The following is a 25,646-nucleotide window of genomic DNA, read 5'->3' as shown; positions in this document are numbered from 1 at the left end:
GGAAACTGCATTTTCAGGTTGTGAAACTGCTAACGATATAGAGAATCAAGAAAGGAAGAAAGAAGAAACTGCCTGGAGCACTGAAAGCAGGCGCTGCTCGGTACCATGCTCAAAGTCCTGGGGGAAGTGGTGGAAGGAGTTCTCTTGCACGAGGTGGAGGAGATGGTGTGGGTGAAGCAAAGACTGCTTGCTGTGCCATGGGGACACCTTTTCGTTCCCTACTGAAAAAAACCCGCTGCTTGAGCACCATGGAACAGGGCTTCCAAAACCAAAATAAGCCACAAACGTGATGGTCCATAAATTACTTTTAAAAATCTTTTTAATGAAGAAATAATTCCATTCCAAAATATAGACACACAATTAAATAGTTTAATCACTTCAAAATATAACATGTCCCCATTAGGTTCCAACACACACACACACACAAAACAATACTTAACAGCAATACAAAAAACCCATACAATAGCAGTTCTGTTACAATACCAATGAATATCGTGACATCTTTAGTGTCTCTGTATCTGTCTCAAGTGGTGTCAAGTACAGTAGTTTTAAAAATGTCTTACAGTTAGTAGCCTCAAGATGTAACTCTTCATACTTTTTTTTTTTGGTTCAAAAGTAAAAATGCCCTTTTGCCTTCAGGACACAGTGGAGTGCTTGTTGTTCACAGCTCCGTCTGCTGAATTGAACCAACGTGATTACAGCAACCCGAGGTTGCAATATTTACAAGGTCTATCTACAGTAATTGCCAAGAACCAATAAGGATGGGAGAAGATGACTGAAAGTAAAGGCGGACACACTTATGATAAATTATGATGCAACAATTTGGCTCATGCATATAAGAAAATACATATTATATCACAACAAAGGCCACACACCTTTTTATGCAGTTTAGTTAACATTACTACTTACAGACAACCCATTCTCCACCTTCGCTTTGGACATTCAAGGACCCTATACATCTTCACATCCCTGTCTCCTGATTCCAAACCACTGGTTTCCCTCCAGTGACAGTAAAACCACCCGGAGTTTCGACTGCTGTGGTGGGCCATTGGTAGTTAAGAAAAGGCCCACACCAGGGACCTCTTCTGTAACTCTGTTTGTTTCAATGACCACAAACCACAACCAAAATAATATTCAGCAAGCAGACAAAGACCAGCTGGGCGAAAACGCAGCCAGCTTAACAGTTGGAAAATGCTTAAAATAGATATTTGGAGAGCCAAGTAAGAGACGCTTCATCTCAGAACTCCAGGGCGTAAGGGACCCATAGCTCTGCTGGGGACCACCTTGTTGACACCAGCCTGAGAGAAAGGCGCTTGATCCGTCAACTTTTTTCCTTACTCCTAGTCCGGAAGCCCTTGCAATGGATTTATTCTATTGCATCTATTTTAAGCATAGTGATAATGAGCACGCAGACATTAAGATGATGGGAGGGATCTATTACTCTGGGTACAGTTAAACATGACATGGGTTGAATTAGTCAGCCATTGCATGTAGCTGTGTTCTAGCTTGTTTTATCTCTGTTCAGGAAATGCTTGCCTGGAATCCTGAGCTGACAGCAACATCTACAGCTTCACTGGAGTAGCTTTAAACGTGGAGTGCTAGGCACTAGTGGAGGCTCACCCATTCCTGAGAGGAGGTTGGAGGAGGGGGCATCGGAGGATATGGTGCCAGCCTTGCCAGGACGGCACATATCCCAGGAGCAAAGACCAGCGACTGCAAAAATGAAAAGCTTACATGAAGATATCTGGATGCCTTAGTATGCATTTGGATGTCCGAGACCAAGCCCAGATACGCAAGAAGATGCGGACAAGAGATCTGCATACGCAATAATACAATATGAAAGTGAAAAATGGCAGCAGCTCTTTCAAACAGATACTCATTCCCAAACGCACAGTGCCCAGGGAAACAGCCACGAGCCTAGAGAATGCCTGCAAACAAGTGGACTTACTGGGTCGAGCTACATAGCAATCTCACATAAATATGGCAGCGTACATCCACGTCACCATGAAAGCGAGGACAGACAAACCACATTAACCTGCTTTAGATGAGTATCTCATCACTTGCTGTAGGCAAACTGTGCTGGTGTGAAATATCTGTATGAAACACCACTGTTTTCAGGGCTGTTAGTGTCACTTCAGGTCAGCCAGATACTGGAAGCTGTAATATTGTATTAGGGCAGTAAAATTACATTAGCGCAGAGGTCATCCCGAGCTCACACACTGCGCTTCTCAGGAGGGCTGCGCGGCCAGCACGTAACGCTGCACTGTGCTACTGCCCGGCTTCTGGCCTAGCTGTTCCTCGCCTGGCTCCCATTTCTCTGCACGGCAGTGCCTATGTGCCATACCGGTGTCATCTTTATTTCCAAGCAGTAGTATGTTGTGGGGAGGGCATTACAGCTAGCTTGTGTCAATCCCTGCTCAGGAGTATCTGCAGGTTTTTAGTCACAGCAGAGCCAACACTTTTTAGTTAGCAATCTGACTGCCTAACCCCAAATGGCCAGGTAAGCCCCCTTTCTCCTGAAATGCCTTTATACTTGAAACATACTAAACCGGACAAAACTCCAATTCTGTAACTGTATGCCTGTCCTTTCGAAAAAATCCATCGCTTTTCTTGTGCTTTTCACTGATAGCTATTTCTCCATCCAGCTCCGAAAGAGTCTCACTACATATTTCCAAGAGTGCATGCAGAACATCTGGTGGCTGGCTAAGGCAATACACATTCGGAAATAAAAAGAAAACAGTTGCAAGCGCACTTTAAGCCTGTACATTTAAAGCTGAAGGCCTCGAAAATAACATAATTGGGGGGGGGAGGGAAGGAGGAGGGGCAGAGAGATGGAAAGAGCCGGTTTGTTGAACACATGCTTACTAAAGCTAAAACATCAATGAAACAATACCATGGAGGATTATACGTAACATCAGTCAGTTCAGGGATCTTATGGCACCTGTGGTTTATAAACAGCTTTAGCAACGAGTATTTCAAAACATAGTTCACAGTTTTAAGAAGATCTGTGCTGATTTAAAAACTAGATTCTATATCATTTGAATGTCACCTTTTGTATATGATATCTATTTGGAAAAAAAATATTTACACTAACTTCTATGGCTGATTTGTTAGATTATTTTGAAAGAAACATTCCTAAGTTACACATTAGCCCTAAATTAGAGAGGTTTTTTATTAATATTATTAATTATATTACTATTATTATTTTAGTACATTTTGTATAAGTCTTAATTTAAAGACTTGCAAACAAATTGCAAATATAGTCTGGTACTTTGCTTTTTGGGCTACTAGATATATACACTCAGGAGTATAATCATTCAGTGTTAAATGCATAATTGTAGCTTTTTATTTCTTCTGTGGAAAAAATGTACAGTGTATAGTAAACCAATCTACTAAAATCTCAAAGTATTCAGAAATCAAATTTCTATCTATAAACAGTATTGTCATTGTAAACTGAACAGGTTCAATATCATGTGCAAAGGGTTTATGTGAGTTATTAATACCGCCATCCTTTGTAACAGCAGTATGTACATCAGTCTGTTTTCTTCACCGGTAATGAGCCATGTTACAGAAGATGTAGCTAATATAAGTTAGCTTTAAACAAAAGTCTTGTTGTCAAAAACACACATCTACAAACTACAACTCTTAGAACAAAAGTACTGTGCTACAGTCCTCAGAACTTAGTTATGTGATTTTTTTGTCAAGAGACGCTGCACCTCTTGGTTCCACTCTTCTGTGAAGTTTGCAGCCGAGTTTTCTTCATCGTCTGTCCGAAAGCAGCTCTCCTCATCATCAGTTCTTACATAGCTTTCGTTGTCTGTCTGACTGCAGCTTGCCTGTTGAGAAATGTTTAGGGAAGGCTTTTAAAAGGAGTGCTGGTTTAAGATGCTGCACCCACACAGGCAGAGCAAGTAAAGCCTCTGCCTGCTGCTTTATCAAGAGAAAAAAGGAGAAGCTGGCCAATTCCTGTGGTTATCCCTGAAAAAGTCAGAAAACCGAAAAAGCCATTCTACCATAGGTATTTCAGCTGTGAACAGAAACTTACAGGGCACTTGGGAAGTCGGAAACTCTTCTTGCCACGGGTGAGAAGACTGCTGCCTGCTCTGCTGTGGCACCCTGGGGTAACTGGGTCTACACTGACACAGATTTGTGGATGTTCCCACTTTCCCTTCCATTCTACCCTTCCAGGTTTCTCTATAAATAGATTATTGGTAACGAAACTATGGATTATTCCCTTTGTGCAACAGCATTCAGCCACCTTCACCATCAGGAGCTCCCTGCCACGTGTAAATGTCTTACCCTTAATTTACATGCTCAGGTGTATTTCCCTATGTCTAAAAAGAAACACAGTTACTTAAAAGGATGATTCTGGGTGCTATAGCTCATAAATAGCCCAATCTGCTGGTGCACCGATTTCTCCTTGGTGCTCCTCCACATCCTGAAGCATCAATAAGTATCTTAAATTTCTATATTGGAGGCATCAAAGTTTTAGCTGGTAATGGGAAATGCTTGACAGACGACTGCTGCTCTTCCTCGTAACTACGTCAGGATCTACGGGTCAGGTAATATTGCAAACTTCTGCTTTTGGCATATTTATCGTAAAGGCACTGTTTACACACTTGACCTTTCAGAGTTAAGGAGCTCATCCTTTTTCTCTTGAACTACCTCAGACAGAAAACCAATTCGCATTGCCTGAGGTCTGATAAATAACAGCATAAAAGACCAAACCCTACTGACACAAAATCTTTTCTACTCATTTCAGGCATAAAGCTGGTCTACAAGATGAGAGATGAAATGCAAATTACTTCAGCAAAAAAGAGTTAAATTAAAGCTGATGAATGAAGAAAGATCAGGTAGTTAAGCTTGCTGATTCTCCTTCCTGACATCATTTGATTGTATTAATTATTCAAGCACAAATGCTTCCATCTGATTCCTTAATACCTAAGCATCCCAAATGGTATGATGATCTTAATTTAGTATCTCCTTGTGTCAGGCAGTTACAAAAGACATAGCACTAATATTTTGTTGATGAATGGAAAGAATGCACTGCAAGTCAAGTGAGAGGTTTATAAAAAATTTCTGTGGTACATTTTAAACGAGTATTTTTTAAAAATCAGACATGCATCTGTACTGCTTAAGTCTGCAAATTAATTTGGAAATCTTAGTAAAAGAAAATCTTGCTCTTCACAAGTCAGCCAAAAAATGCAAATGAAAGGCATGGAAGAGGTCAGTTCTCAGCTGCCCAGGACTGATTTTTATTGAATCAATTTCAGGGTTATGTAAATACAGGTACATCTCATATTTCTTGATGGTATCATTATAAACCACAAGAGCAAAATAAAGAGTGGCTTGTGAAACACTGGATGCATTAAGATGCATTGATAGTACTGCTAAGTATATGGGTTTGCTTCGAATCTTCTGGATAAATTACTGCTCTTTGGTGGAGTGTGGAGAGGGTTATTCTAACTTCTCTCAAGGCTTCTGTCTGTTCCACAGCTAGCATTGGGATAGAGAGTTTTTCATACAAGAAATAGTGAGTACTAATGAACCTCAGAGCTCTAAATTCATTGCAGTGTTTTGGAAATGCCAGAATTAATTCCTAGTTAAGACTCGTATGATTTGGCATGTTATAAAACTGTTTCTTGATCTTTTCTGTAACTTAATCCACAGGTTCTTTTCTGTTACTTATCATTCAGCAATTTTCAAAAACCATTCCTATCACTTGTGTAATTTTAGAAATAAATTCGCAAAACTAAAGCTGCTTCTTCCCAGTTAACTCAGTCACAGTTCTTCTACAGCTTTTTTACGCCTACATGCTAAGAGGAGGAGGACTTAGGGAGAAAAATAAAGAGGAAAACCAAAATATAGCTGAGTGAATGTAGCAGACATTTTTGAAAATTACTGTGCTATCAGCCTGCTGTTATTTTCAAATGGAATGGTCCACATAATGCTGGTTTTTATGTATTTGTTCAGAAAAAAATGAAAAGAGACGCTGAATCATTTGGTTGTGCTAGTAGGGTATGACTTAGGGATGTGAGCAGTTCATCTAGTGCCTGTATCTTGCTTCTTCACCCCTGCATAGCTGACTTAGGAGGAAGAGGCTGAAGAAACTGGACTTGCTGAGGCTGGGGCAGAGGTGGCAAGGGAGGATCAGTTAGCAGCTATTTGAGGGGTAGTTACAAGGATAACAAAGCCAAAATCCTCTTGGTAGTGCTGAAGCACACAAAAAGGACAAATAACATGTTGGGAGGTTCAGGTTGGACATTAGGAAAAAATAAAAACCATGAGGAGGGTGGCACTGCGCTGGGCAGGGGGATGCCCAAAGAGATGGTGAAATTTCCATCTGTGGGGGTTTTAAAGTCTTTGCTAGAGAAAGCCATGGCTGACACGGTCTTGTGTTGGAGCTAGACCTGTCTCAGGTAGGAGACTAGACCGAACGATCCCCCCGAGGGTCCAGCCAACCACTGCACCTACTCCTCTGTGATTTCCCGAGCTCCTGGCATGAAGCCTGTGTGAGGAATGAACCGCAGTGCATGAGCTTTAAATGCAGCCAGTCAGCTCTGACTAGCAGCGTTTGGGGCTCTCCAGCCGAAGAGAGGCCAGGGCACAGCTGGGAAATGTGACCTCAGGCAGTGGGCACAGCAAATCTGAAACCTACACATCCATTAACGGTGGACTAGTAACCTGACTTGGACCCTGGGCTACGGGCCCTGTGTCTCATCTTTCCCAAACGGTAAATGGCCAGGTCCATGTCGCAAAGGGCTAAAAAAGTCAATGGCCAGCGAAGTGCACACTAGCTCTAAAATCTTATTTCTTTCCCAGAAAAAAACAGATGCAGGGCACTTTTGTCTTCACAGCACTTAAACAAATCACCTGTGCCCTTCGGCTTAACGAACAGTCCTGACAGCGGCACACGGGGCAGACTGGACTGACTGCACCATCTCCCTTGGCCCATGGGTTTTATCACCTGACATTTGGTAATATTCCTAATCTCTGCTGGTAAACATGAAAACAGAGTTTGGAGAAAAAGGGAAAAGGTGAGAGAAACATGAAAGTGTTACTCAGTAAGACTTCTGTCCTGGAAAAACAGTCAAGTTGAATAAATAATATTTTTCTTAACAATGCATTCATATCAAGAAGTTGAGGTAATTTGGGGTTTTTGTGTTTGAAAAATTACCACCTGTTTCAATACAAACCACTCAGTCACTTTTGCAATGGAAAATGTCACCCATAGCCACTCAAAGCCCCAGACCCACAATAATTTATGTGATAAGGTTTTGAGTGAGTGAAAGGCTTTGGAGCGGGAATGGAACTGAGTCTTTAATTGAAATTATTACATGTTTTTGTCAAGATACAGAAAATGTGATCACAGTAAAAAATTGAGAACGAAACCTCTAATAAAGACTCTTCCCCGTACTCCCTCTCAGTGGATGCTTTAGGTCTGATTTTTATAAGCTTTTCACACTTCCTTTTCTGTTATAATAATGCATATACATGAATTAGGCATGGCCAACTAAAATGTTGCTACGCCAGCACAAAGCAAGCATTGCTTTAGAAAATCTAGGAAATTGTAGGTATCGTGGGAACATGTCCACTGCACAAGTCGACAGCTCGTCATTGAAAATGACAACTTTTTAACCACTTACAGAGGTGGAGGCTTTCTGCTCCCATTGGCTATCCTGGGCAAAAGCCCAACTGCTATCAGGGGATAAAGGCAAAATAATGTCAAAGTTGCATGTTCACCTGATTTCAAGATCTGCCTAGAGCCTGCTGAAAACAAGCTCAAATTCATTCTGTTACTCTATTAAAAATTAAACAAGTGGTATTAAAGTACATTTAATGTAAAAAGTAAGCTGAAAACATGATTAAATTATATTTTATATATTACTGGAACCACTTGCTCTCTTGGGAATTTGTTATAGTAGATGTTATTTCAAAATCAATTCTAGAGAACTGTATATAGATCTTTTAAAAATGCAAATGCAAATAGAATGCAAAAAGCCTTAATCAAATAACATCAACACCACTTGTCCATGACTGATGAATGAAGAAATGAACATAACTCTGTGGCTGCCGATCAGCAGCAATATCACTCATATGAAGCTACAATAAACTGATCTCATTTTTCCCATCTGTTTTTCAAATAAACACAAATGTAATACTGTTGCAAGATAAGAAAGTCTGTTGGCTTTCTACCTCATATGGCCATACAGGCAACTGACTGTATTTGTATCATCATTGATTAATATTATCTTAGAAGTAAAAGCCTTGATGCAATTGCTAAGCTCCAAGCAAGAACCCGACATAAACAGCAAAAGCACTTTAGACATTGAGACTGGTATGAACTATTTTGGATTTAATTTTCCAAGGCTATGAAATATTGGTACCAAATAAAACAGACCAGATATGATAGTCTTCCACATTCACAAGAGAGTCAATCTTGAGAAGACTAAGGCACGCTTATCATGTGTAGACGTATTTATCACAATGTACACAGTTTGTTCTTGTGGTTATAGGTGAAGTGTCAAGTTCACCAGTTTTTGTTGCTAATTTCTATAGGGCCAGGATTTTACAGCTGGTGGGAATGTTTCAGTCTTTGATACTGCCTGAAGGGCTCCCTGGGGAGCTAAAAAGAGTTTCACTATGGAATTAACCAGAGCACAACGCTTTAAAAAATTTCTTTTTGATGGGGTTTCAAAAGGTTTCAGAAGTATCCAGGAGATAAGATAGTAGCTAAGTCTCAGATCTCTGCTAATTTGAGACAGGACACATATTTTCAAGAAAGCTAGGCTGTACAGCAGTAAGCGTTTCCCCACATCACTATGTTAACACTGCTTCCTAACAAAAAAGGAAACCTTAAATGGGATTGACTGAGCTTTATAATTCTAATGAAAAGGATTTTTTTCCACTTAATATTGCAAATAGTTTGTCTGAATGCTACTACCCTTTAAAGTCATAGTTATTCATAATTGTAATTAAATTCAGTTATATATACCATTTCCACTATATACATAAACACATACATTGTTGTTGAAAGATCTATTTTCCTTTTCATGTGACCTGATCTATAACTGACAACTGCAACAAAATAGAAGAAGAAAACTTATTTTTCTGGCTGTCAATGTTTAGGAAAATCTACATGTCTCAAGCTTTTAACAAGGCTACTGAGAAAGTGAATGTAACCTGAGGGGCAATGTAAGGAGAATTTTTATGAGCAGTTATTTGGTGTTTATAGTACTCTGGGTATCACCATTTATTTGCTTTTCACATCCATTTATTCTGCTTTAGCTGCCAGAGACACTGAGACAGATGCTTCAGAAATACCTAACAGCTTTTAACACTGAAGACTGGCAACTGCTTTCACAAGGTCCACACTTTGACATCCAAATTCTACTGTCATCAGAAGTTGCAAACTCCTTGAATCAGGGTCAAATTTTGCCATCAAAATTGCCATATAAATAAGGTCTAGCATAAAACATGGCATGCAAAATCTAGCAACACTAATTCCTGCTAAAGTTGGCACAGGCTATTCACTGTTTTTGCTTATCTGAACATGACCCTGCTCCCAACGTGAAGTGTCCATTTGATAGTAGACCTTTGGTTGCCTTCAGTTCCGGCTTTGAGGAAGAGACTCGGTTTTCAGATGAGAGTCAGACCCCTATTTTGATTTCTCCTCCCTTTCTGGCCCTGTTATCCCATGGTTCAGTGTCGCAGTAGGATGGACAGCATTGTCTCACTGCCATTTTTGCAGCAGGGCACTGTACTCTCCTAGCAAGTCAGAAATGCAGAGTCCGCAGATTCAGATGAAGCAAGAAGGAAATGTGTGGTCTCCTATTTCCTGGGCAAATGTTCAGAATAACAGGCTACTTCATAAAAATAGCCATTGTTTGTGTTCCTGAAGAAAAAGAGAATTGCTGAACTTGGCATTAAACTCAGTGCTGCAACTGTGAGGTTGGCATGTGTAAGGAACATGACCTGAATATAGGCCAGCAGGGAATTTGTAGACCTTCTTGCCTTATCTCTAAATTGCCAGACTCTAGCTAGTAGCTGAGTACTTTGCACTTTGGATTGGGGCATTTTAAACTTCCAGAAAACATTGGAGGACACTTCTATGATTAAGTGGCTGGTGGATTGCTTTCTTTAACGTTTGTGATGTTCCAGTCTCACCAGAAATTATTTATTTCAGTTATCCTAGGAAGACTAAAGCATTGTAAGGAATTAAACTCAGGTCTCCTGAAATGTAATCTGATTCCTCATCTTCTGGATAAGGTTTCTCCGTACTGGCTAATATATCTGTCATCCCCAGGGATGAAAAGCCCATGTTCTTACTCTTATGGTCAACAAAAGAAGAAGATAAAGGGTGGTGGCTTAACATGAATCCGCAAGACTAGAACCACATTTCAAAAAATTAGAAATTATTTAGAGAGATTTCTAGGCATCCTAACACAGGTTGAAAGAAGAAAGAAACACCATCGTCACATACACTCAGGCAGCGCAAGGTGCGTTGCAACTGAAATACACATTACGAGGATTAATTCCAAACATTCTTCTAAATTATAATGATACTTACTTGAGAGGAGAGAGAGAAGGATATTGCACTCAACTTTGCAAACTGACCTGTAGGTAACAAAGGACAGAAAACAAGAAGATGACATATTAAGCCAGTGAGCAGCCAAGCAGTGTATTATTTTGAAGAAAGCCATGCACAAGCCTAGAAATAAAGGGAGCAATTATGGACCCAGAAGATAAACCCAATGAAAAGTTTCTTGCACAACACATTCAGCACAAGACTGTGACAAGAACACAACTGGTAGCAGATGTGGGAGGGTAAGCACTGTTAGCATTTACACTTGTGCACTAAACGTGTTTTTTTCTGGTACAGATACTTGTTATTTACAACATGCTTCAAAAAAAAAAGAGAAAGAAAGAAGCCTCCTTTGAGTTTCCCTGTCCCAGATTTCCTCATGCGTCTTGAGTTTTTTGCCTGTACTTTAATACTAATTTAGAGTTTAGCTTGAAAATCTTGCTTGGAGACAAGGTGACACGAAATAACAAGAGTGGGTTTTGACCAAACATCTTCCATGCTACACTACATCTACATGTTTTTCTAAATGTGCTGCTTTGACACAAAGTGAGACATTTAACAACATAAAAATGGTTACCATATTGTTACTGAGGTTACCATTCTGTAATCTTAGTAGGAGTTCCCCCTCACAGATTTTTTTCAGCTGACAATTGCATTATGATAGCTACAGCCACCACCTTTTTTTGGCTATCCAGATGAATGCAGTGTACACGTAAGTACAAATAGTAAAATAGCCTGTAATAAATTCCAATGGTTTGATGCAAAATGAGAATAGTTGACCTGGCCACTGTTCAAAAGGATACCCTAAACAGAAATTTTCCAATTTTCCTTTGTTTTTGCAAGCAGAAAGTTGTGTCTTTAGAGACTACTCAGTGATACTGGTAGAAAAAGGAATAGAATAGAAAAATACCACAAATTAACTGCCAAGTGCAGAGAACAAGTACATGTCTCAGGATCAACACATGACACTATTCAAACAACTCCTAATTATCCTACTGGTCTCTACTAACTTAATACTTTTTCTTGCTTCCTTTGAACCTGTTCCCTAATTGAAAGGGCATCAACCATATTGGGAAGGACTTCTCAAGCGTTGCATGCCTTGGGTCTGTGGTTATCAACTAAAAATAGTTTCTACTTACAAGTCACTACTGTCAAATCATTGGCTGATAGGAGCTGACAATCTCAAAGACAGTGAAGTACATCATGAAATAATTCCTTTTGGAAAAAATGCTATTAAACAGAACTTGTCTAGAATGAGGACTTTCTGTTCCCTCAGTGAACACATTTTTGAAAGAAAAAAGCCTTTCTCTTTTTCTGCTTTTTTTTCCCCTCAGTGGAAATAAATCATGTAAAACAATGGGGAAAAAAGTTCACCTGGATGTAGTTTTGGCTGACCTAAATTCAAAAGGAGTTTTATTCTGACATTGATAGGGAGAAGATTTCTTCCCCTTCTTCCGGGAATGTTGCTGGAAGACAGTAGAAAAGCTCTATTTTGACTGAAGTAAGAGTAACACCCAGTTCTATTGAGTGACATGTGTAACTTCTACTGCACAATGAATGCCCTTATTTTGCAGTGCACATGCATACTTAATTTTGTGCGTGTACAAAATTCCATTGTAACCTGTGAAACTCGTGTAACACTGTTGCCATATATTGCACTTCCATACTGTAACCAAAGTAGAGTCAAATCGGTCTATCGTTCTTTCTAGAGAAAATGGAATTTTTACCAGCAATAATAACATTTATTATTTGATGCTTGACAGCTGTCATCACTGAGGTACTCCTTCCTTATAACTGACAATTACTTTCCATTGCATCAGCAGTAGCTGCTCAACCTGTTCAGAAGTTAAAAGGCTGTCATTTTTGCCATTTCCTATCTTGGCTAAAAAATTGTGACAAAAAAACCCCATGTCACCCACTGTTTCCTTAGTAGATAGTCTATAACAATTTTGCTGCTGTTGTCATGTCCTTAAAGACCTTTGCAACAAAATTACTTTTGGCAGGCTACCATGGGCATGTAGCAGACCTAGGTAAACAACAACAACAGAAAGATGCTCACATCAACCTCAAAACTACCTACAATTTTGATATGAGTCAATGAACTTTTACAAGACTAACTTATCCTAGTAGATTTACAGAAAAGAAGACCAAAGGAGCCACCATTCTTCATTAGATCACAAGCCTGTCAGTCCCAGATTCTTGTCTCCAAAGTGCCTGGCAGTGGACACTAGAGAAAAACTACCAGAAAAAAAGGCTAGATTTTGTTAGCTCCCAGCAATCAGCAGTTTAAAAGAATTCCTGCCCAGAAGGTGCTTTTGAACCTCATTTCCATACACCTGATATCTCAGTACCTGCTTAATCCTTTGTTTTGCCCATTTATACTTTTGGTCTCTGTTATACTCTGTAGTGCTGAGTTCCAAATTTTAATTGATCATCATGTGGGAATATAGTTATTTTTGCTTGCTTCAGCTCTGCTCCCAAATAACTGAACTGGGTGTGCCCTCCTACTGACATTACTACCAACATTACTACCAAGTAATGAATTTTATATTAGGATGATCCAAGTCAGAATAATTTAAAAACTGGTGATAGTCCATTACACCAGGTAGAAGTGGAGACCATTATGCAGAAAGGACAGGATACCTACAGAATTCCAGCTCCCCCTGGCAAATTTGCTTTACTCAGACTCTTAAGCAAATGACCTTTGAAAACTTCCTCAGGGAGTGTTTAATGCCAAATCCCCAGGCTTCTCTATACTAGATGCTTGTTGAATACCTGGTCCTCTGGGATACAGTTCATTTCATACCCTTTCCTCTCCTTCCAGATGCTGACAATGACAATAACATACAGACTGCACTTGAGCTTCAGTTCACACTGGAGAAACCATTATGGATGTTTTTTGCTACTGGAGAAAAAAAATAACCTGAATATAGCAAGAACTCAGCTTGACACCACCAAGCAGCCTCTGTGGTAGGGGGGAATGAGGTCTAAGTGACTTGGTAGGCACTGGCAGAGAACAAGCTCAGAGGCAATTCTGTCCCACCTGATGCCCTGGTAAGCTTAAGGATTACTCTTGTGTGCCTCAGGCAGCATGGTCTTCCTGGATATGTACAAAGGCTAGATGCGTGCGTGTCTGTGGAAGAGAACAACAGCAGTTTTTGGAATGTGGCTGCTCTAGTAACTGAGAAGAGATCATGCCTCAGGGCCCAGGACAGGTTAAGAAGGGCACTGGGCAGCTAAGGTGCATTACTCTTTCTCACTTATGGAGACACATGGGCAGACAGTGTCCTTCTCCCACCTGGTATGCCTCATCCTGCAGCTTCTGCTTCAGGTACTCCTCCATCTTCAGTTCGTTCTCCAGCTGGCGGACAGAGTCATTCTCATAATTTTCATCATCTGCTCTGACATAGGGGTCTCCATCTTCTGTAACCCTAAAGACAATTATTAATAAATAGCCTCCTGAGATGAATGACATTCAGAGTCAATAAAACTTCCCTTTATTGTAAGCTATGAGGAGAGCGGGATACTTTTAGTCTAACCACATGCGCCATTGGTTAGCATTTTCCTGGCAGTGGAAAACACTTCTGCTATTTCCCCTCTCCAGTGGTCTGGTAGACCAAAGGCCATATTCTGCTGAAAGCATTTTGGGGATACAGCCCTAGGGAAATGAGTAACAAAATTTCTCAATAACTTGATACAAAGAGGTTGAACTAAAAGTAACTGGAAAGATGCCTATTGTCTTTGATAGGAAAATTCAGGTTCTAAAAATAAATCAGTTTGTTGATCGAGTTGGTCAATAAAAAGCATTCTGTCTTTTCCAGTTAAAAGCTTCTCTTTTTCCAGTGGGCTCCAACAGGCCCCTCAGCCTGGATAAGCAGGAAATAGGACTGCAGGGCATACTAGGGAGCACAGCTGTCCCACTGTCTCCACACTGCCCGAGTGTACCAGACTGGATGCGGGACAGCTCACTCCTGAGGGCATCCTAAGCTCTGGCCTTTACTGTTTACAGAGCTCACTACTATCTAACCATGAAGCTGTCCTCACCTGGATTTAGGCATTTTTTTGGCAATCAAATAGTTGAGAGGGAGAGAAAATATTACATGCTGCATATGGTTTTCAACAGAAGAAGAATGAGAAGAAGGTGGCGAATGGAGCAGGTACCCACATGTCACTGCGGATGGAGCCGGTGGCAGCAGCGCTGTGGATGTACCCTGGCTTCCGCGCATGGATCTGCGCCAGGAAAGCCTTCTCAGACGTTGGGGATGGCACAAGGTCATCAAAATGAGTCCGTCCAAATTCAGAATCCACATTGCTTTCTGTCTCGCTGCCCACTTCTGTGAAACAAAAGGCGACACATGGTTCCATTTAACTTTCACAAGAGAAAGTATGCTTGCCTATTTTTCTAAGCCTTTCTCTGACTTTCCAATTTAGAATGCCACCTCCTTACAGCAAATAACAGTGTATTATTCTATGTATATCTGCAGAGCTAATAGTTTTCTTCTTGTGGTGGGACAGAATAGTGAAGCTTTTGCTTATCTCGCTTATTAGGTAGGATATTTTAATGAGAATACCACAGACTGCATTTTATAACAGGTCCTATATGTTCTATACTGAATGAAATCTCTGAAGAGCGAAATCCCACTCCACATGGAATCACATACAAACTTCTCAAAGTCTTCACTGTATCCAGCTGCACCTCTACACCCATGGCTTTCAGAACTGCTGTATTCCTAAAGCTGTTATTTAGGGACTTTTTTCTAACAGCATAAAAAGCTTTGAAGCTACATTACACTGCTTTTTTGTTGGCTTATATTTTCCTACCTCCCATTTTTTCAAATATGTGTGAAATATTAATGAGGTGACTATCCACCCTCGTTAGCCTCGCTCACCAGAATTTAGTTCTTTTACCAAAGACGACATCGTGTTGGTGATTGAATCTGCTGCCACCAGCAAATCGTTTCTTAAGTTTCGTCTTGCACCTGAAGCAAGAGAAAGACAAAACACAGTGTTAATATTCTTCACAAAATATGTTGAAAGCAGTTTTAACCGTGCTGAAAGCTGCCATTGTGATAATTCAGGGTACCAAAGTCCTTACGAGGGACACGTGCAGAACAGTTCTCTGCACAATAGCCTCATTTACTTATGCTGTATGCAAGAGCAGAAGCCTACCCTCATGCTTCATTTAATCACAATGCCAGATATGCGGAGATTATTCATTGCCATCAAGCTTGCATTTGTGTGGTGACACCAGCAGACCAGGCCTGGAAGATTAAATCCAGCGTGAACTCATTTACAATGTCTGTGGGGGAGGAGGGAAGAAATGAAGTGTTTTCTCTAAGTTCCCACAGCTCTGTTTAATGACACCATTATTGCCAGGTATTTGCCACGTAATTATGGCAAATGTTGAAGAAACATACTTGACCTCATCAAGACTGATATGGATTTTTCTTCTCTGGTCCCTCTCAGCCTCTCCTGTAGCTCAAGGACTTTCTTGTATATTCCATAATTTACTTTCTCTGTCTCTCTCTCTCTTTTTTTAATAAAGGAAGCACTATTGCCTCTCTAAACAGCCCCAAGCTGCTTTTAAACTCTTTCTAATAATGGATCTAGAAGTGCTTCCCTGCTGAACCTGGCAATATTCCCTTAACCATCAATCATGAAAGATCCTTGTGAGCTGCATGAAATACTCCTTCCCTAGGAGCAGGCTGTGGGTAACGCGTGCTTAACTCCCCCAAATCCCAAACATAGCTCCTATTGTAGCTGAATGATCAATATATCCCACGGAACCTCTAATCTCCCAGAATGGATTATTCACAGGAATTGGCAGGATTTGACTGCTGTAGATTCTTTAAAACTGGCTGAATGTAAAACAATACATTTTTAAAAGTTCCCCAAATCTTAAAGAGGTTTTTTAAATATATCAATTAGCAAATGGTTACTGGAATGTAAATTAAAGTAGTTAATCTCTCTCTTACACACACACAAACACTCAGACAGTCACTCCCTCTCTAAAGTCTTCTCAATTTTGTATCTATCTCTGAACTATTGCAAACACCAGGAAAGAGACCCCCCTCGCCCCCAAGATAAACGATGCTTTAACCGTGGCTTGTCTGCATTATGTATATATTGGCAGATCTCTGTTGGTGCAGCACAGAACGGAGCCGTAAAATCTCAGTCCCGCCCCCACCAAGTCATATGTCAAGATGTGACAGAATGGCTGGCTTCAAGTTCTTTGGGTTTGACCTTCCCATCTAAAGAATATGGTAAATAATGACATAAAGCTAGATATTTATCAAATGCAGCAGTTTTAAAATGTGATCGCTAACCTTTTTATATTGTTTTTTATCTTGAACAGAACACACTTATATACTTAAGAAGCATTTGCCTGAGGCAGCCTTAGTATTATTTATGGATATTTTATTGTGGCCACTACATTATTTCTCTTACTCTTAGCTCTGGAAGAAACTGTCCTATAACAGCATAGGGGTTAGTGGTCCATATTTTTGCTTGTCTCAATTTTTTTCACAGCAGAAAGAAGAAAAATATTTCTTGCCTGTTTCTTTTGCCACAGAAAATGAGACATCCAGCACCCTGTTATGTTGGGACTGGGAATTATGCCTATGTTCAATACATGAATTGACAAGCACTTTAGCAGAAAGTTCTTGATTGCATTACAGATTCAACCTTGTCCTAAGATATACACACAGACACAGCTCCCATGAAAACCAAGGGGAAGGGTGCATGAGAGGGCTGAACTGGGCTCCTGGGAACAAACACGCTTCCACTGTAGCAGAGGAACTCCAGAGCTCCACTTACGTTTGTTTTGTACTAGGGAAATGGGGAAAAAATTTATTCAAATAAAAGAATTGCAGTGATGTAAATATTTTAGGACAGAGCAGATTAGAAAAAGAAGGAATATTTCTTCATTTAGATCACATAGACTATTTTCTTTAGTAGTCAACATAATAATGTAATCGGTTTAAAATTTATTGTTACTTGACAAAGATGTGGAAAGAGGAGTGAGAAACATGGTGCAGCCTATGGCAGTTTTCTGGAAACGCATTCATCTAGCTTGATTCCTGTCTAGTCTAGCTGGACCCTTCTCAGAGGCCCAAAGCAAAAGGACAAGGGACAACAGTCACAAGTTGCATCAAGGGATGTTCCAGTCAGATACAAGGACAAAAAATTTACACAGTAAGCATGGTCAAACACTGGAAACAGAGGCTGTGGAAAATGCATACCAGGAGCCATCCAGAACTCAACTGGGAACTCAAATGGTTAAGGTCCTCAACAGTCTGATCTCACTTTGAAGCCCTCTTTCTTGGAGCAGGAGGACATGGTGACTTACAAGAGTCCTTTCTACCTGAACTAATTCTATGATTGTATCATCTATTCCTAGCAAAGCCTTTATTTAAAACCAAACACAATGACAACGCGTTGCTGAACTCAATGGCAATTTTTCTTCTTCTGGTTAACAAAGCACTGATAATGGTCTGACCATCTTGCATTAAAATTCCCTCTTACCACAAAATCCATTATTTGTCATCATCGTCCAGTTTCTGCTTACCTGCTTGCTTTGACAGCAAAGTCTGATGGCTGACAAAGTTGATTTTCAATGGCAAAACACAGTTGTTGCAGATGGTTTTGTTTTGTTTTGTTTCATTGCATGTAACTCAGAAGCTCACGTTCATTTAGTTATTAGCCACAAGAAATAATGATTCTTCAAACAGTCTCTGAGTACCTGAGACAAGCTATTAATGAGACTTACTTTGTGCAAAGGCTTCCTGCACATCTCCTCCCACCCCAGTCAGAGAGTCCTGAGGTGCGTGGGTTGGGGTGGAGCAGGCAGAGGCAGACCTGATGGGCATTGGAATCGGCCGACTGATAGTGTGACTGGGTGAGGAACGTGGGGAGCCTGCCCCTTGGGTCTGCAAAACAATCACAAGGGGTTAAACAGGTCTTTGCAAGAGCCCTCGCCCGCTGTCCTCGTCACCCATCCCTCAGCTTAAAGGCATCACGCTGTTTGTAAATCAGTTGGGTAATGTTAATTTTGCTAAAAGAAATATACTGAAGTCAGCTGTTAGCAGACAGCAAGGCTTCTGTGTAGAAAAATACTAAGTAGGAAAATATGAGTCAAGATCTGACTTCCTTTAAGCATGGGAAAATGTCAGGCAGCTAAATTAAAAAAAATTCCAAGTTCATATGCACTGAAGTATAGACCTTCTCTCTGCCCTCTTCCCTCTCTCACTCCCCTAGTTGGCATGCATGTTTGATAAAACATAACCCCTTCAGGCTGTGAGAAAGGGAAAGATGCTGGCACCGACGTGGCTTTCAGCCTGGTCAAGGGACTGAAACAGCCCCTTTCATCAGAGCACTGCCTTGAGAGCCGATCACAGCCATGCCCTCTGCCTCCCTGCAGGAGAAGTTCACGGTATGTGTAACCTCTCAGTCACATAAAGTCTGACACTTGCAATAAATAATATAGCTTTCTGCTTTTTATTCGGAGCCAGAGAACTATTTTAAGCTGTTATTAAATCATACTATTAAATTGTTCGCTCTACAGGATATACTCAGGCACTCCCAAAACACTGTGGGGATAGGGCAATATAAATTCCTGCTATGGGTTTAGCTGCTGGAAGTGAAAATGTTTTAACACCAGTCATATAAAATGTCATGCTGTTAGCACCTTACAGTTAGTATTACTTAGCTGAAATTCAGGCAGACTTGACAAAATAGTCATTTTTACAAACGCAGCTGGGTGAGTGATACCAAGAGACACAGTGCCCTTTTCATCCACTGTTTCAAAACCCCTGGGAACGTGTATCCACATAAGGAAAAACAAATGCTGCACCCACACCAAACTGCACACGGCTTTTGACTGAAAACCTGTGTTTGGTAGATGCCAAGGATAGAGTTGGCTTGAGTGCAACACATGCCCCTGGTTGTTTACAGTGAAAAGTAAGCTGAGGGCTGGTGTTTCCCTCACCCTGGCTCTATTTTGAGAATTCAGGAGAACTTCTTAACTCTTCCTATGGCATTTATTTTGACTCTGGTAGTGGCTGCCACTGCAGCCCTGATATGGTTTGGCAGATATGTTCTAAAAAAGACAATAGCAGCCCATTGCAGGAGGAGTGCAGCATTGCCCTTGAGATTTTTATGAATTCCTGCCCTGGACCATAAATAATGCATCAGAATACTAAGCTATTTGTTCTTTTCTCCTATCACCCCTTTCTAAGAGACATTATCACCAGAAAGACATCAAGGGCAAATTAGGTTTATGAGGAATAAGCACATTACTGATGGGAGAATGGAGGATTTAACACTTAAAATTTCTTTAATGGTTGGTTTTAAAACATTTAAATGATGGATGAAAGGGAAGTAGAATACATAAAGGCCAGATGCTCTCCTGTTTCTGGAATCATCTGTACCCACTCCAGCAGAAATGCAGATCTCTAGTCCTCCAGAGGCAGGGCACTGAGCAACCTGGAGATGTTCCAAGGTCCTTGGAGGTCCCCATCAGGGAGGGGATCTGGGATCTACAGCTATCTCCTCTGATGTCCTGACAGGGCATGTTTCATCCTCTGTGAAACAAATGTGCAAAAGAATTTCTGGTTCCCAGCTCCCTCTTTTGCTTGCCCTTTTTCCTCAGCTCCCCTTTGCCTTTGGTCTTGGTTCTAGGGGACACCAACAACAGTGGGAACTTTCAGAGAAGATGAGAAAAAAATGGACAAAATTTGCTTCCTATAGTCAGGTCACATTAAAGGAATGAACTTCAGAATAGGCATTTTATTTACTAAAAATAACAGATGCCTGCCAGTACTTCTTCACTGGAATTTTCCCACAAGAGCAATGTAAAAGCTGTTGTACGCCGGTGCTTACCCTTGTGTCTGCTTTGCAGCTATGACTGAGATCTTGTGTTTATGATAAACAGTGCTCTCTTATCTGTAGCTTTTTTGTTGGAACAAACTGTTTGGGGAGCACAGGGAAATGAAGCATTTGGAGTCCCCTCTCCAGTAAAGAACTTCTCTCTTTTTATACTATTTGGGCAGTATCAGACAGAACTGATGAACAGCAAGTTGAAACAGGAGGTTATTAGGGAATGCCTAATTTCAGAGAAGTGAACACTTCAATTATCTTTTACTCATCTAGATCCACCTCAGCCCAAGTTTGTGGGAATGGAATGCTATCAGGATGGGATTGAATTCCTGCTTAGTGGTTATCAGGTGAAATGTGTTTTTCACAGGCTAGAGCTAATGGCCTGAAACCTGTGATAATAATCAGTAGTGACTTCCTGGTAATCTCAACGGAGAAATTGAGCACCGAATTGCTCCCAAACCTCGGCAGCCCCACCAGCTGAGGGCTAAGGCATGCTGAAAGGGGAGCTACCAGGGATATGTGAATGGCTTCAGCTTTTATGTTGTACTTGGTTGCATCTATCAATGTTCTCATGCCTTTTAGGAAAACTTCCATGTATTTTATTTAATTCACCATTCCTAGTCAACCTGCTATGGATTTTAAGTTAACCCTTGCTAGACAGGAAAAGATTTCCCACTATCAACTGTAATGCACGCTTAGGATAAAATGCCTGAAATAAAAACTGGCTTTACAGGAGCTTTAGCCCATTGCTCCCTCTGCCGGAACTGAATTGGGATGACATATGGGGAAAGCCTGTCACACAGCCTCATCAAACGACACGGATGTGAAGAACTCATTATCCTTTCTCAAGGAAGGGCAGGAGAGAAATAGAAAGTTCGTAAGCATTAGATGAATTGCCAGGCTGCTCATTCCAACTGAATTCCTCCAGAAATTAATTTAATCCTGTTTCTCTCAACAGATCATGAAATGGCATAGCGTAATGGGGATCATTTAATGGAAAATTGTGAGAGTAATTCTTTAGCATCATCACCTGGTATTCAGCGAGGCTATTACTCTTGGAAGAAAAAAATAATATCTCATAACAGCCTGAAAATGTGCTTTCACTTGTACTGTCCAGTGAACATTTTATATGATAGGGAAACTCTTGTCACGTGGGAAACTTCTCTTTTGTGAATGGAAGATCTTTCAATACTGCAGAATCGAAAAAACCAGCTCTTACATGCAGGTGATGTTTGTTCAGATTTATTTTTTTGTGTGCAACAGATTGATGCTCTACAAAAATTAGCCAAAATATTAGTTATATGAAGGTGAGCATTACCTACAAAGTCTGCATGCTCTACCATAGACAGAACACATCAGCCTTGTGACTGTAGTTCTGCTGATGAACGCAAGAGGAAATGTGTTTTGTTAAAATGAAACATTTTTATCAGACTCATAAATCAGACTGCTGTCTGAAAAGTGCTTTTTTTAGCCTAATATCTTTCCAAGATCCATTTTGATAATAAAAAGCTCCAAAACAATTAAATCTTCTAAAATTTACCATTAGTAATATAAATACTTGCCCTTTTTGGTCCAGGTTGCAGAAGCCATTTAGAAACTACATTATGTTCCTGAAGACTCACAGGACTGTTAACATCAGGACCGATGTTAAAAGATGTGCACACAATGCCCTGACTTTTTCTGGATAAAGTGGGGCCTCAAACTCATTGCCCTGGTCTAATTTAAACTCAGTTATGTTTTTCTTAAAGTTCCAAATTCTCATTACCTTTTCAAAATGTTATCTATAGTAGAAGTGTTCTTTAATTCATATTCTAGGTTGGTTTCACTACTTTCGGTTAGTGGTTTCCATATCTTACATGTTCTTATTTAGAAGAGTGAGAAAAAGATCAAGACTCCTTGTAGCCATGACTCACTTTCTGGAGGGCTAAGATGTTTAATTGTGAAAATTGCTCCAGGATACTTGAAAATAATGTGTGAAAAAATTGCAAAGTGTTAATTTTGGTCAAAAGAACACACACACATTTCAAGCAAAGGAAGTAAAATAAATCACAGGAAAACAATCACATTTAGGAGTTAGTGAGGCCTCCAGTAAGGAGGTAACTTACTACCTGTTTCAATTCTTCTTCCTAAAGAAAAAAAGGATCAGCACATGAGATTAGCCAGGATGTAAGTGAAGAACAGATACCAAGGCCAAATTTGGAGTACAGGGTTAAAGGTACAGTCGAGGTATGTGACCAGGTCATGGTCCCACCTCTGCACACTTTGAAACACCAGAACAGTGTAAAGTGTGCAGAAAGCTACTACCGTTTCCTACCCCAGATTCTCTTTGTCCAGGCAGTGCAATGACAGCAGGCAGCCCTGACTGCTAGTTGTAGCACTGCAGCATTTCATAGGTAGAGTGAAAAGTATACCGTCTACTTCCAGCTCCCAATAATCTGCTGGCTACTTGGTGGGCTCTGCTGCTCGGGTGCCACCAATTCCTGCATTGTGGCTGCAGGAGCCTGTGCTTGAGGAGGTGCAAATGACATAAGGGGTCAAACTCATCCTTTGATGCAAACACACGTTGCTAAATGGATTTCAGTGAAATTCTTTCTGCTGTTATCAGAGCCATAGTTGACCCAAGTTGCACTGAATTTTCCTGCACTCATTTTATCTGGCATGGCCAACAACAAAACAGACTTTCATGCCATTCAGAGCACTTTCTTCCAATGTGAATTTCTGACATCATCTGTCCTGAGGCACATCAGGTAAAATAGGGCTGGACTCTGCAAATAAAGACACATTTTCCATCTTACCCTAGCCTGTCTTAAAAATGCACATGCTTTTTGATATCTTCATTTTTAACTGAGATCCTTTGTTGAGGCATGTTTCGTTTGTTTAACAAGGGCTTGTTTCTTTATTTATGAAAATGACCAAGTGCTGTTGGGGAAGCATCTCTAAGATCAGAGAGTTAGATGTGGTTGTCAAATGGCATGTCTTACAGAACAAGCAACTGAATGGGCAAAGTTAAAGGAACTAGCAAAAGCAATTCTGTACTGTCAGCTGGAGTAGGTAATAGTGTACAGCGCTGAGTTGTTTTTCTCACAGTTACTAGTTAACTTGGTTTACGTGTCAGTTTGTTTCTTTTCTTATGTTTTTTTATGTGATGTCCTCAACAGAGAAAACTCTAAAAACACCTGAAACCAGACCACAAAATGTTTTGTGTTTGGACATGTCGAATGGTCGATCCAGAGATTGCTAGCCTGAAATCTAGAGATGCAGCCAAATCCTTCTACAAAAGAGCAAACCAGGACTGTATTGCATCATGCTGCAGTATTATTTAAAGGATTGTATTAATTATTCAATAGTTCAGAGCCTGTCTCTGATGTTCCATCCACTTAGCAGTAGGTGACAACGGTGATGCAGTTTTACTACAGGAACATCATCTGAGCATCATTTGAAACCCCTGAATTGAAAGACCAAGGCAAAATACAGAAAAGGAAGGAAACAAAGCCAAATTTTATGGGTGAAAATAGTCAAGTTCTGCAGAGTTCTGTCATCATATCTCCTCCCTCTCCTCTCTTGCCTCACTCTGCCTGTTCTCCTTGGTAGTATGAGGTGGAGCTCCTTACCTTCAGCAGTTTCATGAGGCCTTCTAACTGAACCATAAGCTCCCTCCGGCTTTCCTGGAGAGCAGACATCCTCTGTTCCAGCTCATCCTTCCGCTGTCTGAGAAACAAGCAGATCTGATCAGAGCTTACCCCTCACAGCGTCAGCAGCTTTTAACTGCATCGTTTCCCCAGCCTGACTATGAGGTATATGCCTATAGATCGCAGGAAAGCCAACACACTGTATGAATTCAGCATAGTGCTTAGAAATGGGGCTACATGAAAGCTAGGGAGTTCCCTCATACTGAGAATATTCATGGGACTGAATATAGTGATTAGGAAAAAGACACTGACACAGACCTTTCTCCAAAGTACCAATGAGGTTCAAACAAATTGGTGCTACATTCCCTTGTGGGAATGCCTGGCAATTTTTGTCTTTGGATCTCTCTAGTCAATAACCTCACTAGCTGTCATGAGAAATTAAAGCCATGCCCTGAAGGACATGAAATTACAGCAGGGGCACTGAACAAAGCGAGATATCAGAGAAGCTAAGAGAGTTCAGAAATTCAGCCAGAAAACCACAGTGATCTGCTTTTGTTTCTGTTTTTTTTTTCTGAAAGCAGGAGTAAGACTGTCACATAGTGGAGATATAACTGCTTGAAAACACCTCTTTGGACTCGGAGTCCAGTGCTGCTCCTGTGACAGTGTGAATACTGAGCCATTTCGAGTGACAGCCAGTTTGTGCCCCCATAAATGGGAGCAGCTTTGATTCTGCACAGCTCCACTGCACAGGACGGGGGTTCAGCACTTGCACATGTTCAATCACTAAATTGTGTGAGAGGTTCCCACATAAATACAAAATAAAATTGCTGCCTCCTGGAAGCCATGACATAATTAACAACATTACTGTTGAAAAACATACATATTAGGTGCATTTTATACACTACTAGGTTGCTAATAACATAAAACCACTATGTCATTAGCCTTGTACTACCTACAAAATATGACAATTTAATCCTAGATGGAAAAGCACCACAGCCTACAAGACTAAGTACATTTCCTATATTTTGGGAAATATGAGATTGAGCCTCCTCTGTAAGTGAGAAGTTACTGATATAAGCAACACTGATTTCTACAGGATTGCTCATGTGTGCTCTCTCTCACCTATATAATAGGATCATATAGTAAAACTGCCAGGTTGTATTTACTCTTCTGGAGGATTAATCTATTTTCTGCTACAAATTGCCTGTGTTGGCTTTTCTTTTCCAGGCATGTAATGGTTGGAAATGCTATGAACTGTACAAAGGCAACTAAGTTTAAGAAACTGCTAATTAAAAATAAGATACCCTATCCATGTAATTTGAAGTGGCAGGTCCTAGCACAGACCTCTGCTGAGTTTTAGATTCATTCTACGGGGACAGAGGATCTAAGCAGCGTGCAATGTACAGGCTGCTTCTCTGACTTTTTTCTCCTGCTGTACTCCAGAGCAAGTTCTCGGAAGCAATGGGCTTTCCAACCTGTCTGCAAGACCGCCCTGGTAATATGAAGGAATGCTGTGTTCAGAATCTCATTTCGGCAAATGTGCAACACTACAGCAG

The 25,646-nt window shown here is 40.6% G+C and overlaps 1 protein-coding gene across 37 annotated transcripts in view; it reads right to left on the bottom strand.

Moving 5' to 3' along the window:
- Positions 1-301: 301 nt before the first annotated feature.
- DTNA (dystrobrevin alpha) overlaps positions 302-25,646 on the bottom strand; it is a 233,755-nt gene continuing 208,410 nt past the window's right edge. For 25 of the 37 annotated variants that reach the window (XM_069779269.1, XM_069779271.1, XM_069779268.1 and 22 more), the window contains 7 exons: positions 24,073-24,169; positions 22,570-22,587; positions 18,354-18,513; positions 15,475-15,564; positions 14,751-14,919; positions 13,884-14,016; positions 302-3,836 (listed from right to left, as the gene is read on the bottom strand). In XM_069779269.1, the coding sequence (XP_069635370.1) occupies positions 3,681-3,836; positions 13,884-14,016; positions 14,751-14,919; positions 15,475-15,564; positions 18,354-18,513; positions 22,570-22,587; positions 24,073-24,169 (823 nt within the window). In that variant the 3' untranslated portion in view covers positions 302-3,680. Of the gene's footprint in view, positions 3,837-10,570; positions 10,618-13,883; positions 14,017-14,750; positions 14,920-15,474; positions 15,565-18,353; positions 18,514-22,569; positions 22,588-24,072; positions 24,170-25,646 lie in introns of all 37 variants that reach the window. The other 12 variants (XM_069779262.1, XM_069779263.1, XM_069779277.1 and 9 more) reach the window with 2 other exon arrangements.

The sequence above is a fragment of the Haliaeetus albicilla genome, chromosome 3 (assembly GCF_947461875.1).
Source record: "Haliaeetus albicilla chromosome 3, bHalAlb1.1, whole genome shotgun sequence".
NCBI lineage: Eukaryota > Metazoa > Chordata > Aves > Accipitriformes > Accipitridae > Haliaeetus > Haliaeetus albicilla.
This window is presented reverse-complemented; position numbering and strand designations above follow the sequence as displayed.